The 14,684-nt window shown below is 49.7% G+C and overlaps 1 protein-coding gene across 2 annotated transcripts in view; it reads left to right on the top strand.

The window, feature by feature from the left end:
* XPC (XPC complex subunit, DNA damage recognition and repair factor) overlaps window positions 1-13,989 on the top strand; it is a 33,462-nt gene extending 19,473 nt beyond the window's left edge. The window contains exons 9-16 of one of the 2 annotated variants that reach the window (XM_003826230.6): window positions 303-1,184; window positions 2,700-2,860; window positions 6,702-6,783; window positions 10,183-10,317; window positions 10,400-10,569; window positions 11,131-11,224; window positions 11,757-11,846; window positions 12,977-13,989. In XM_003826230.6, coding sequence (XP_003826278.2) covers window positions 303-1,184; window positions 2,700-2,860; window positions 6,702-6,783; window positions 10,183-10,317; window positions 10,400-10,569; window positions 11,131-11,224; window positions 11,757-11,846; window positions 12,977-13,195 — 1,833 coding nt within the window. In that variant the 3' untranslated portion in view covers window positions 13,196-13,989. Of the gene's footprint in view, window positions 1-302; window positions 1,185-2,699; window positions 2,861-5,084; window positions 5,240-6,701; window positions 6,784-10,182; window positions 10,318-10,399; window positions 10,570-11,130; window positions 11,225-11,756; window positions 11,847-12,976 lie in introns of both variants that reach the window. The other variant, XM_034955869.3, reaches the window with a different exon arrangement.
* The last annotated feature ends 695 nt before the right edge of the window (window positions 13,990-14,684 follow it).

Below are 14,684 nucleotides of genomic sequence, written 5' to 3'. Positions count from 1 at the left end.
CAATAAGAGTTAGAACTGGAATTCAGACCCATGTTTGGCTGTCCAAATCCCATGTTCTTTTCTCTTTACAGTTAGGGTGAAAAGAATTATACTGTGGCCTTATCTAAGATGCTACAGATTTTAGCCAATACATGCATACAACCCTGAAGGATAGCTGGTTGATCACTGTCTGAGCTGGGGACATCTTGATGTATTGGTTCTCTAGCTGGTGACTTAACCCTATTAGATTACAGGATTTCTATCATATCATTAGCAAAAGAGGGGGGAAAAAAAAAAAAGCAAAATTTCTTATTCTGTTTAAGGGAAAGAAACCTTCCAAGGAAAGATTGACTGCGGATCCAGGAGGCTCCTCAGAAACTTCCAGCCAAGTTCTAGAAAACCACACCAAACCAAAGACCAGCAAAGGAACCAAACAAGAGGAAACCTTTGCTAAGGGCACCTGCAAGCCAAGTGCCAAAGGGAAGAGGAACAAGGGAGGCAGAAAGAAACGGAGCAAGCCCTCCTCCAGCGAGGAAGATGAGGGCCCAGGAGACAAGCAGGAGAAGGCAACCCAGCGACGTCCGCATGGCCGGGAGCGGCGGGTGGCCTCCAGGGTGTCTTATAAAGAGGAGAGTGGGAGTGATGAGGCTGGCAGCGGCTCTGATTTTGAGCTCTCCAGTGGAGAAGCCTCTGATCCCTCTGATGAGGATTCCGAGCCTGGCCCTCCAAAGCAGAGGAAGGCCCCCACTCCTCAGAGGACAAAGGCTGGGTCCAAGAGTGCCTCCAGGACCCAACGTGGGAGCCATCATAAGGACCCAAGCTTGCCAGCGGCATCCTCAAGCTCTTCAAGCAGTAAAAGAGGCAAGAAAATGTGCAGCGATGGTGAGAAGGCAGAAAAAAGAAGCATAGCTGGTATAGACCAGTGGCTAGAGGTGTTCTGTGAGCAGGAGGAAAAGTGGGTATGTGTAGACTGTGTGCACGGTGTGGTGGGCCAGCCTCTGACCTGTTACAAGTACGCCACCAAGCCCATGACCTATGTGGTGGGCATTGACAGTGACGGCTGGGTCCGAGATGTCACACAGAGGTACGACCCAGTCTGGATGACAGTGACCCGCAAGTGCCGGGTTGATGCTGAGTGGTGGGCCGAGACCTTGAGACCATACCAGAGCCCATTTATGGACAGGGAGAAGAAAGAAGACTTGGAGGTAAGGCCTTGGCTGCCAGGGGCTCCAAGACACAGTCAGGTTATTAAAATTATTCCTGTTTTTGAGCACCTTTTATATGCCCAGCACTATGTTGGGTGTTTTTAATGGGTTGTCTCATTTAATTGTCACAGCCATATAAAGCTGGGGCAGTTGCTGCCTTAATTTTAGTGTAAAAAGTTGTGGAGTTGAAAGATGAACTGCCGCGGTGCTTGAGCCCAGGTCTGTGTGGCTTTGGAGCCTGTATACTTTTAGTTATTGCCCAGTTATAAATTTGGAGCTTTAAAATAATTTATGCAAGTAATATAACTCAGACTGAGTGAAAGAAGGAATAACCCATGGATATATTCTCCCCCCTCCCCCATCATGCGTGAATGTAAAGATGTACGTGCAAACACCCCTCATACATAGAACACTCACCTCCTGGGAAAGAGGGGTCTCGGAATGAGACAGACATGATACTGTCTCGGAATGAGACAGTATCTTCAGTCTATTGAGAAGGCAGACCGGGAGGCAGAGACTTCTAGAACATGACAGCTATGTCACTTGATCCTAGAACCAGCACTGACACCAGGAATAGTGCCCGAGCCGCCTGTGTGTACGGCAGTGGTGGTGGTGGGTGGAGCTTGCCATTTCTACACAGGAACATGCCCAGATTTGTCGCAGGTTTATTTCCAATCCCTCAGGATAGGTAAATTGCAGATTTATTAATCATTTCCTATAGGAGTGCAATGCATCCCATATTGAGTGTTTGCTCCAGGGGTGCATTTTACTTAGTAATGCTAAGTAAAATGGGTGCATTACTAAGTTCATTTTACTTAGTAATGACAGGTTAAGTGGAAAGTATGCAGATGGTATCGTAACTAACCTACCTAAAGCGCAGTGGAAGCTGAACGTGCAGCGTCCTCTCCCACTCTCAGCAACTCCACATTGCCAGTCCTTTCTAGTCTGTTGGGGTTTTTGAAGAGATGCCAAGGGCAAGCCTTAGAGAGCCTGGTGAACAGGGTGACTTACAGCAGTGAATTGCCTAGTGAGAAATGAGCAATCTCAGAGAAGGGCAGAGAGAACACTGTCATAGTGGACGAAGAGAAAAGTCGCAGGGTGAGAACCGCTGCTCTCAGTTTCCTGTGAGAGCAGACAGGTAAGCTCACGCTCTAGAAGAGGATTGTCCCTTTGAAATAAGACCTTCTTACTGAAGAGCACCGTGTGTTTTTCTTCCTTGCAGACCTTTAACACATCTGCTGGGGCTGGGTTAGGTGTCTAAGCATTCAAATAGGTTAGACAACTTTTTGAAGTTGCCACAAGCCACAGATTTATTTGATTCTTTATAGCTTTTGATTGATCTGTAACTGACTTACCGGCCAGAGGTACAGATGCAATGTTACAAAACCATTAGTGTTCATGAAACCTTGGCTCCACCATCTGTTGTCAGAACAAGTTAGTCTAAGGATCATCTCCCTCAAACTTCATTTCCTCTTCTAAATAACATGCTCAACCTTGTCTGTCTGGCCTTTGCAGTTTCAGGCAAAACACATGGACCAGCCTTTGCCCACTGCCATTGGCTTATATAAGAACCACCCTCTGTATGCCCTGAAGCGGCATCTCCTGAAATATGAGGCCATCTATCCCGAGACAGCTGCCATCCTTGGGTATTGTCGTGGAGAAGCGGTCTACTCCAGGTGCGTGAGGCAGCCTGGTTGGCCTCAGGGGCTTCCTGATGGCATGGGATTAGCAGCCTTCTTCCTAGGCAAGGGTTGCTGATGGGAGCTCATCTGACTGGACAGCATTCTCGGGCTGAGCCAGTGTGCGTGTGCTGTGTGTGTGTGATGTGTAGGAGAGAAGAAAATTTGAAAATTAAAACAGGGATTAAAAGAATGGCAGGGGAAAAACAGTTACAGGGAAAATAAAATACAAAGTAGGAAAAATAAAATTTAAGATAGGGCAGTATAAAACACACCCCACAAATATAAGTCAAAAACATACAAAAGGAAGGAATAAAGGATTTGATTATGAAAGTTAAAAGTGAGTGGATTTTTCATGGGTACAGAGCCCTGTTTGGGATGAAAAAGTTCTGGGAATGGATGGTGGTAATTGTTGTACAATGTTGTGAATGGACCTAATGCCACTGAACTGCACACTTAAAAATGGTTAAAATGGGCCGGGTGCGGTGGCTCACGCTTGTAATCCCAGCACTTTGGGAGGCCGAGGCGGGCGGATCACGAGGTCAAGAGATTGAGACCATCCTGGCTAACACGATGAAACCCTGTCTCTACTAAAAATACAAAAAATTAACCAGGTGTGGTGGCGGGCGCCTGTAGTCCCAGCTACTCGGAGAGGCTGAGGCAGGAGAATGGCGTGAACCCGGGAGGCGGAGCTTGCAGTGAGCCAAGATCGCGCCACTGCACTCCAGCCTGGGTGACAGAGCGAGACTCCGTATCAAAAACAAAAAAATGGTTAAAATGGTGTATTTTATGTGACTGTGTTTTATACCACAGTAAAAAGAAATAGCTAAAAAAAGAGTGGAATAAGAGCAAAAAATGAATAAAATATATATAAAATTAAAATTGAAAAATGTTAATACAATTTTGAGGTAAGAAAAAAATAGAAACAGGAATTTTGAGAAATGGGAATAAAAAGCAAGTAAAATAAGTGATTTTAAAAGACATGGGATGTACAAGACCAAGAAATAGGAGATGTTCTTAATAAATGAGAAAACAGGAAGGTACAGAAAAGAGAAAAAGGAAGCGTAGGGAAACCCACATGAGAGTGGGCGATTTGAGTCCTCCCACTGGGGATGACTTCCTGCTTGTCAGCCCCCCATGGGAGTCATGCTGGACCCTCTCTTCAGGGCTCTGCCCTGTCTTGGAGCTTTCTGTTTGATGTCGGTGGGGGGCATGATGCCCTGGGCAGGGGCAGGGCTTTGCTGTTCTGGGACTTTAGCACCCAGCAGTCAAAGGCAGCAGGGGGCCTGGGCTGCCCTGATAGAGGCTTCCTCTTATGGGTATGTACGGGTAGTCGGGAGAAAGCCTGTTGGGAAGAGAATGCAGGCGTCGTCCAGAGGCACCATGTCAGTGATAGAAGGAAGCATTAGAGGTGCATATTTATTGATTTATTTTTTATTGTGGTAAAATATATGTAACATAAAATTTGCCATCTCAACCATTTTTTAAGTGTACAGCCTACAGCATTAAGCACATTCACACTGTCATCCAGCCATCACCACCATCCATCTCCAGATTTCTTTTCCTCTTCCCAAACCAAAACTCCGTCCCCATCAAAAACTCCCAATTCCCCTTCTCCAGCCCTGCACCCACCATTCTCCTTTCTGTCTCTGAGTGTGCCTACTATAGGGACCCATGTAGGTGGAATCATGCGGTATTTATAGTCACATCGTGACTGGCTTATTTCACTTAGCATAATGGCCTCAGGGTTCATCCATATTGTAGCATGGGTCAGAATTTCCTTCCTTTTTAGGCTGATACTCCATTGTGTGGGTGGACCACATTTTGTTTGTGCCTTCATCCATCAATGGGCACTTGGCTCGTCTCCACCTTTTGGCTGTTGTGAATTATGCTGCTGTGAACATGGGTGTGCAGATAGCTCTTCAAGATTCTGCTTTCAGTTTTTGTTTGTTTGTTTGTTTGTTTGCATATACCCAGTACAATTACTAGGCCAGATGGTAATTCCCATCATTTTTTTAGGAACCACCTTACCATTTCCACCGCAGCTGCACCCATTTTACATTTTCACCAACAGTCCACAAGGTCTCCACTTTCTCCACATCCTCACTGACACTTGTTACTTTCTGTGTTTTGTTAATAGCCATTTTAACGGGTGTGAAATGGTTAGAAGTTCACATTTATTCTGAGAGGACTGTGTCCATTTCCCTGCTGTTTTCCTTAGGAAGATGTCCAGATGCTGCCTACCTGTCAACCCCTAAGACCCCTTTTTTACCCGCTCCTGTCTGAAGACCACGACCATGACATAATCACTCCTCTGGGCAGTCAAAGATGTTCCGCCCCCAGTGGGAGCATGAGTGGAGCTTTGAGCTCTGGCAGGTTGGTGCTACTGGCAGAAGCGCTGCTCTGGCACACAGGAAACGTCTGGTCCTCCCAGCAACCATGTGCGGTAGAAAGGGCAAGCTCACTGTCCCTAGTTGGTAGGTGAGGACACAGATGCTCCTTGACTTAGGATGAGGTTGGATCCCCATAAACCCATTGGAAGCTGAAAATAGGATATCCTAAGTTGAGAATGCATTTAATATACCTAACCTGCCGAACCTAACCGGACCTCACGTAGGTGGAATCATACGGTATTTATGGTCATTTTGTGACTGGCTTATTTCACTTAGCATAAAGTCCTCAAGGTTCACTCCTGTTGTATGTAGCATGGGTCATAGCTTAGCTGAGCCTCCCTTAAACGTGCTGAGAACACATTAGCCTACAGTTGGGTAAAGTTGTCTAACACAAAGCCTATAATGAAGTATTGAATATCTCATGTAGTTTATTGAATACCGAAAATGAAAAAGAGAATGGTTGTATGGGTACTTGAGGCACAGTTTCTCCCAAGTGCATATTGCTTTTGCATCATCATAAAGTTGAAAAATCTTGAATCAAACCACTGGACTTTGGGGACTGTCTGTACTGAGGCTCAGGAAGGTAAAGTGACTTGTCCAGGTGGCCCAGCCAGGAAGTGGCACAGGCAAGGTTCAACCTCCATCCATTGTGCTGTGCTGAAATTCAGCCTCAGATTCCTCTGTGGGTAAGGGTCTGAACCTGCACTAGGAGGAAATGGGGTGCCCTTGCTCATTGGAGCCGCTCCCTGGACAGAGTGAAGGGGGTGCAAACTACTGAGATGGGCGTGCCTTATTAAAAATGGCTTGGCAAGGGAGGGGTTGAGCCTCATTGGAAAGTAGATTTGCACGGCTTTGGTGAGCTCTTAGCTCTGGAGGAGGAGTGAAGCCAGAGGAACTTTGCCTGCAGGAATCATTTGACTGTTCCATGTGCAGGTGTCTTGATTCTGTGATAGCTTATTAGCTTATTATAGTTGGCTTCTCTGCAGCCTTCCTTTGGGTTCACTGCCCCCTCCTGGACACTTCCCTCCCCCACATGGTGTTAACAGCAGATCAGAGCCTCAGCAGGTGTTCGCTTGGTGGTGGTAGTAAACGTGAGTGTGCCTGCGCACAGCGGCCTTTACCCCATCCTGATAGTCTGCAGCTGGAGCTCTCACAGGCTCTGGACAGCAGAGGAGAAGAAAACCTATGAAGGGGAGGAGTGGTGGAGGCAAGGCACAAAGGCTGCAGATTAGGGTTTGTAAGTGGACACATCCCCCAAAAGACAGGCAGTCCACGTTCAAGGCTGTTTGCCTAGCACAGCTTCTCTGGGCCCCCTAGGAGCTCGGCCTGCTCCAGGGTGGCTGAACCTGAGGAGGGAGCCTGCAGGGCCGCGCTCTCCACTGTCCCGCATTCCCGCAGTGGGGCTGTGGACTGAGTTACCTTTGTGTCCTGTGTTGGTTCCGCAGGGATTGTGTGCACACTCTGCATTCCAGGGACACGTGGCTGAAGAAAGCAAGAGTGGTGAGGCTTGGAGAAGTACCCTACAAGGTAACTGGAGCTGGGGGGTCCCTGTGGGGAGTGGTGACACAGGCCTGTAGCTGAGCGGGAGAGCTGGGGGCAGAGAAGTGATGATGAGCCTCCCAGTCCTGCCCAGGATCCTGATCAGAAATGTCTCACTTTCCCGGCTTGAGCAGGATTCAAGGAGGAGAGAAACATTTAAATTGTCTTATTAATAAGACATTTGTAAGAAGTGGATCTTCCAAAACACAAAAGAAATCTAGGCCAAAAAGTAGGCCTCAGACTCCTGTTGTGAATTCAAAGGTTCTACAGGTTGGAATTGAGTTACTGGGTCCTGGGAGGTCAGAGCCCTGCTTTATAGCAGCACGTTCTCCAGTCAGATCGCCCTTCTGTTTGGCAGTTCACTGAGCATTTTGCATGTATGTGATCTCTGTTGCCTCAAAAGCCATAGGAATTGGCATTATGATGCCCATTTTACAGATGAGAAAACTGAAGCTCAGGGCAAGTGACTTGTCCAAGTCCCCACAGTTAGTAAAATGGCAGAGCAGAGCCCAGGTGAGAATCCCAGGCTCTGCCTTAAAGCCAGTGCTCCTTTCACACTGTGCTGCGGCACTGTTAGGCCGGTTGCTTTTGAGGAACACGAACCGAGCGAGGTCCCACAGAGACTATTCACAGGACACACAGCTCCGTACGACCAGAAGTGTACAGTGGCCGATCACAGAGACCATTTACTTCTCATCAGACCCCGGGAGTCCTTGGGGGTTGCAAGACTCCGGGAAGCTGAGTGGGGAGTGGAGGGGCCTCCGCTTAGTGGGAAAGGCTGCAGGCGCTGGTCACAGTCACTGCCAGCAGCAGGCTGGAGTGGGTGATGCCCCCTGCCTGGGCCTGCAGGGTTGCTGAGGATTTTCTCTGCACCATCTCACCTGTCTTTCGTGCTGGAACCAGCATAGCAGTGTTCAGTTGAAATGTAACGTGAGCCACACATTTAAATTTTTTAGTAGCTACATTAAAAACCAAAAACAGGTGGAATTTTAACATTAAAATATATCCAGATATATCTAAAATACTATTTCAGCAGTAAGAAATATTTTAAAGTGTTAATGAGATATTTAAATCCATTTTGTTCCTAAGTCTCTCTAATCTTCTGTGTATTTGACTTTCTGTACCTTAGTTCAGACCAGCCACGTTTCAGGTGTGCAGTGGTCACACGTGACTGGTGGCTGTCATGGTAGCACAGTTCTGGAATCCCAAATCTCAAATTCACCCCTTGTTCTGATCCCCACCACCCCAGCTCCTGCCTCAGTATCTTTTGCTTGGGCAACAGCCACAGCCTCCTTCCCAGCCTGAATCCATTCCCCCGTCAGTCACTAGGCTCTTTCTGTGCATCTTGGCCATCCTTGTCCCACCTTGGCCAGCGCCTTTAGTCTGAGTCCCGCACCCTCCCCATGGTGCACAGTGATGTTCTGGTGCTCACTGCCTCTGCATTCCAGAGGACTTAGGTCCCAGGTCCCAGTGTTCTCCCACCTCTGTGCCCTGTGGGGTCCAGCCCTGTTCTCTTGGGCAACCCCTTGCCCCTTTAAGCCTCTGCTCAGGCGGGACCTGTTCTGAGCAGCCTTTCTTGCCTCCACTGTCCTCAGGGCTGGGCAATGGCTTGCCTCTGAGCTCCTGTTCCACCCTGTACTCATCACGCTGAGTCGTAGCTCTGTCTCTTCCCCTGCAGGAGCCTGAGCTCCTAAGAGCAAAGACTGTCCTCGCTCCATCCCTCCTTCATGACTGGGTCATGGCCTGGTCTCCAAGAGATCCCAGTGGAAGTTTACTGAACAGTGTGCTGGGTGAATGGCTTCTCAGAAAGGGACGGTTGTCAGAACTCAGAGTCCCTCTGTCCCTGAAGCGGTGACAGAGAGGGTGCGCCCAGAGATCGTGGCAGGAATGGACATGAGAGCTCGCAGGCCACCCCCAACCTGGGGAATGGTTTTTCACATTTTTAAAGGGTTATAAGAATGAGAAGAATAAAGAATATGTGATGGAGGCCACGCATGACCCTTTACAGAACAAGCTTGTGGGCCCCTGCACTAGAGGAAGTCTGTATGCTGAGGCCCAGGGGCCAGCCCTCAGCCGCACGCCCATGCCTGACTCCTCTAAGAGTTACGTGACTCTGTCCTTGCCTGTCCTGCGCCCCTCTCACCACTTCACTCCCCAGGGAAGATCTTGGCCTTGGCCACTGCACGCTGTTGGGGAGCACACTGGGAGTCCTGAACTGTCAGTGCTTTCTAGGGCGTGTGAGCAGACATAGGTTATATGTTGAGACACAGGCTCTACTGATGGACAGTTACCTGAATTGTAAATCCTGGTTCTTGTCACTTACCAGCCATCAGCTCTTAAGTGACTTTGTCTCTCAGCCTCAGTCACTGCTATCAGTGATGACAGCACAGAATATAGGCTAGTGGATGAAAGTGCGGGCTCTGGCCCTTACGAGCTGTGTGACTTTAGGCAAATCATTTACCCCGTCTGTGGTGTTCATCTGTAAAATGGAAACAATAAGAAGACCTACCTTGTGGGTTTGTTGAAAAAATTAAATAATAACATATAAAGCACTGAAGATAGGCTGGGCGCAGTGGCTCATGCCTGTAATTCCAGCACTTTCGGAGGCCAAGGCAGGTGGATCATTTGAGGTCAGAAGTTTGAGACCAGCCAGGCCAATATGGTGACACCCCATCTCTACCAAAAATATAAAAATTAGCTGGGCATGGTGGCGGGTACCTGTAGTCCCAGCTACTCAGGAGACAGGCACGAGAATCACTTGAATCCGGGAGGTGGAGGTTGTAGTGAGCTGAGATCACACCAGGGCACTCCAGCCTGGGCAACAGAGTGAGACTCCGTCTCAGGGGGATAAAAAAACAAAAAACACCGAGAATAGTGTCTGGGACAGAGAATGTTCCATAAATATTAGCTAGTGCTTGTAGTAAGAAAAGGGGAGCAGCCGGGCACGGTGGCTCACGCCTGTAATCCCAGCCCTTTGGGAGGTTGAGGCAGGTAGATCACCTGAGGTCAGGAGTTCGAGACCAGCCTGGCCAACATGGTGAAACCCCCGTCTCTACTAAAAATACAAAAATTAGCCGGGCGTGGTGGCAGACACCTGTAATCCCAGCTACTCAGGAGGCTGAGGCAGGAGAATTGCTTAAACCCAGGAGGCAGAGGTTGCAGCGAGCCAAGATTGCACCACTGTACTCCAGCCTGGGCAACAGAGCGAGACTCTGTCTCAAAAAAAAAAAAAAAAAAAAAAAAAAAGGGAGAAAAAGCACCCCAGCTGGTAGGCGTGTTCTGAGGGTTCACCAGGTACCAGGCATGCAGCACTGAGCATGGTGCCTGGCCCGGTGCTGAGGAGCTGGATGCCTTTGTTGTAAACTGTGGCCGTGTCCTCTGCTGCAGATGGTGAAAGGCTTTTCTAACCGTGCTCGGAAAGCCCGACTTGCTGAGCCCCAGCTGCGGGAAGAAAATGACCTGGGCCTGTTTGGCTACTGGCAGACAGAGGAGTATCAGCCCCCAGTGGCCGTGGATGGGAAGGTAAGGGCAGCATCAGAAGGGCTCAGGACCAGGCCGCCTTGTTCCCCTGCTGGCCAAATGCTGACTTGCTCACCCGCCACAGGTGCCCCGGAACGAGTTTGGGAATGTGTACCTCTTCCTGCCCAGCATGATGCCTATTGGCTGTGTCCAGCTGAACCTGCCCAATCTACACCGCGTGGCCCGCAAGCTGGACATCGACTGTGTCCAGGCCATCACTGGCTTTGATTTCCATGGCGGCTACTCCCATCCCGTGTGCGTGAGGGGCCTTCAATGGAGGCTAAACACAGGGATGGGGAGGGGTGGCTCCAGAGATGGGGATGGAAAGCTGGCATGGGGCTGCTGGGAGTTGAGGCCTGGTGGCTCCAATTTTCAGGATGTTACACTGGATTTGCAAAGTCAGTGCTTTACCAATTCTGGCTTCCCTCCAGAGGGAACGGAGCCAATGAAACCGGCATCGTAATGCTGGATTAAAACGTTCTTCCCAGGTTTAGGGACTCACAGGCTAGCGAGCAAAAAACAGTCAGCATCTTTCCCCGGCAGCTGCCTGGTTAGTGAGCTCTGTTCCATGATGGGTGAGGCTGGATAAGGGCTTTCACCCCAGCTTTCTTCGGCAGAATCTGGGGAGGAAGAGGCAGTGCCAGTTTCCACAGGCCTGCCTTCTGCACAGAGGGTGTGGGACACTGGCTGACCCGCGACATCCTTCAGGACCCCCTAGTGCTCAGATGTGGCCCACTGTCTTCCGCAAACTGGGGAGGGAGGAGAGGCACAGCAGGCAGCAGGTTCGAGGGTTGACATCGCGTTGTGTCCCCACAGGACTGATGGATACATCGTCTGCGAGGAATTCAAAGACGTGCTCCTGACTGCCTGGGAAAATGAGCAGGCAGTCATTGAAAGGAAGGAGAAGGAGGTAAGCGCATATGCAGGACTGAGGGACAGCAGAAGCGGGAAGCAACACTCAGCGGGTGGCCCCTTCCCTCCCCAGGCTGCCTCCGTGTGCTCCCAGGCTCTTCCCAGCCCTCTCTGACGTCATGGCAGGCACCCAAGGGAGCGAGCACTGAATACAGCAGGCTCCTGCCCACCCCGCAGACTCACTATCACTGTCCCTGAGGAGCCTGGGTGCGGGCTCTGGGGTCTACTGCCCCTGCTGCCCACACCTGCCTCTGTCTTGAATCGCCTGTGTCCAGGTTCTGGAAGACCTCACCCACTAAAGATTTTGGAGTCAGTAACGATTAAAAAGTTATCTGTTTTTGTGGCTTTCAGGTATAGTATATCACTTTGTAAATCAGATCAATTTTTTGGAAGTGAGACTTGGTGTGAAGGAGAGGCTATATTCTAAAGTGGTGTATATATCTGTCTTTACATTCACAGTTTCCATCTTAATATTTTTCCTGAAAATGTCAGTGCGTAACACTTTTCTCCCACTTCATTTTTGCCTGCAGAAAAGGGAGAAGCGGGCTCTAGGGAACTGGAAGTTGCTGGCCAAAGCTCTGCTCATCAGGGAGAGGCTGAAGCGTCGCTACGGGCCCAAGGTCAGTGCAGGTTCTTTGCAGAGAAGACAAGCTCAGGGTCAGTTTCTTGGAGATGCAGCTCAGAAAGGCCTGGCCCAGATTCTGCCCCAGCCTCAAGTCAGGGATAGCTTTGTGTTAGGACACCTCAGTCTTCTGTCTCTAAGGCCGCTTGTTTTTACCTTGTTGGGAAAGGTGTCCCTGGAGTGAGGCCTCAGCTGGCTCTTCTGCCCCAAGCCCTGTCCCAGTGTCCCCGTTTCTACTGTCCACATGAGCAATGCCATGGGTCTGATTTGGCGCTGAACACATAGGGAGGGCCAAGTGTCCTGCATTTGGTGCACCCTTCCGCCTTCCAGTGTTCCCAGTGCCTGTGACCATCCTGCAGGCCTGCAGTGGCCCGCTCAGTACCTCTCTCACAGCACCTGCCATGTGCCAGGCCAGACTTGGACACAGGTGTGAATTTGACATGCAGCCCTCAAGGGGGCCCCTCCCTGGGGCAGATGGACCCTAGGCCCAGTTACATGGTATAGTCAGTGCTGTGTCAGACACAGCAGAAACTGCTCTGGCATGTTTTGTTCCCTCTCTCCAACCCTCCGTGCTGCCTGTTTGCCTTTCAACATTTTTTTGTCACGCTCCTCATTCCAGTCCCTCTGGTGGAGAAAAGCCCTTCATCTGACTTTATGTTCTGACCAGCTCCTTGCCGCCTTCTCCATCCAAACCCTCCCTAGCCATCCCAGCTGGCAGGGAGTGCCGCCTCAGATCTTAGGGCTCCGAGGGCTGAACTGTGCATCTTGCCCGTTCAAGACATCATGTGCTTTGGTCCAGAAATGAGGTAGCAAATGCAAGGCACGAATCACAGGCATCCCCAGATGAGGCAGTGTGCTCCTAGAGGGCAGCTTCCTGCCCAGCCATCATCCTTGTGTTCCCCTGCACTCAGCTCGTAGCAGGTGCTCCAGTGTCTGCTTGGATGCACCCCAGGCTGGGACGGCTCAGTAAGAAGGGTCTGGGCTATCTCCCTGCCCTGTCCCATGCCCTTGTCCTCCCAGAGTTACACAGCTTAGGGCAGGCTGGGAACTTGCTGCCTCTTCATGGGGCTTCCTGGTATCTGATTACTGACCCTCACCTGTGTCCTCCCACCACTGCCACCTGTCCAGAGTGAGGCAGCAGCTCCCCACACAGATGCAGGAGGTGGACTCTCTTCTGATGAAGAGGAGGGGACCAGCTCTCAAGCAGAAGCGGCCAGGATACTGGCTGCCTCCTGGCCTCAAAACCGAGAAGATGAAGAAAAGCAGAAGCTGAAGGGTGGGCCCAAGAAGACCAAAAGGGAAAAGAAAGCAGCAGCTTCCCACCTGTTCCCATTTGAGAAGCTGTGAGCTGAGCGCCCACTAGAGGGGCACCCACCAGTTGCTGCTGCCCCGCTACAGGCCCCACACCTGCCCTGGGCATGCCCAGCCCCTGGTGGTGGGGGCTTCTCTGCTGAGAAGGCAAACTGAGGCAGCATGCACGGAGGCGGGGTCAGGGGAGACGAGGCCAAGCTGAGGAGGTGCTGCAGGTCCCGTCTGGCTCCAGCCCTTGTCAGATTCACCCAGGGTGAAGCCTTCAAAGCTTTTTGCTACCAAAGCCCACTCACCCTTTGAGCTACAGAACACTTTGCTAGGAGATACTCTTCTGCCTCCTAGACCTGTTCTTTCCATCTTTAGAAACATCAGTTTTTGTATGGAAGCCACCGGGAGATTTCTGGATGGTGGTGCATCCGTGAATGCGCTGATTGTTTCTTCCGGTTAGAGTCTTCATCTGTCCGACAAGTTCACTCGCCTCAGTTGCGGACCTAGGACCATTTCTCTGCAGGCCACTTACCTTCCCCTGAGTCAGGCTTACTAATGCTGCCCTCGCTGCCTCTTTGCAGTAGGGGAGAGAGCAGAGAAGTACAGGTCATCTGCTGGGATCTAGTTTTCCAAGTAACATTTTGTGGTGGCAGAAGCCTAAAAAAAGCTAAAATCAGGAAAGAAAAGGAAAAATACGAATTGAAAATTAAGGAAATGTTAGTAAAATAGATCAGTGTTAAACTAGATTCTATTCATTACTAGATAAAATGTATAAAGCTCTCTGTACTAAGGAGAAATGACTTTTATAACATTTTGAGAAAATAATAAAGCATTTATCTAGATTTGGCTCCATATTTTCTTTCAGTTTTTTTTTTTTTTTTTTTTTTTTTTAAGAAGGGGTCTTACTGTCTTGCGCAGGCTGGACTCCTGGGCTTAAGTGGTCTTCCTGAGGGCTTTGCCTCAGCTGGCCCTCACAACCACCGTGTGTGGTGGAAAGGCATTGTTCGGGAAACAGTCCCAGCTCCTCAGGACTGCAGGCACCCACACACCACTGCCGTGTCCAGCTTCTTTCAGATTTAAGTCGGTAATAACACCCAGGTGACAGAGCAATGTATTCATATGTTGAGACAGCATGAAAGAGTCCATTTTGTTTTCATGGAGGCCGGAAATTCATTACATATGGAATTCTGTATTTAGTGAAGAGATGTTAATCTTTGAGAGGAGCCATTAAAAATCGGAGTCACTTTTATCCAAGGGAGACAAACAAAACACTTGAGTTATGACTCATATGTGGCAAGAGGCTGGCTGGAACCTCTTGTTGAGAAACAGACTGGGGTTGCTATGGAAACTGGTCTCACACTTCCTCACCAGAGCTCGGCCCTCCTATAGAGGCAACTTGTTTTCTGTTATTTTTTTTTTTAATTATTTTTTGAGACAGGGAGGGTTCCACTCTTGCCCAGGCTGGGGTGCAGTGGTGTGATCCCAGCTAGTGGTGTGATCCCAGCTGACTAAAGCCTCAAGCAATCCTCTCAGCCTC

This window comes from Pan paniscus, chromosome 2 (assembly GCF_029289425.2).
Source record: "Pan paniscus chromosome 2, NHGRI_mPanPan1-v2.0_pri, whole genome shotgun sequence".
Taxonomy (NCBI): domain Eukaryota; kingdom Metazoa; phylum Chordata; class Mammalia; order Primates; family Hominidae; genus Pan; species Pan paniscus.
This window is presented reverse-complemented; position numbering and strand designations above follow the sequence as displayed.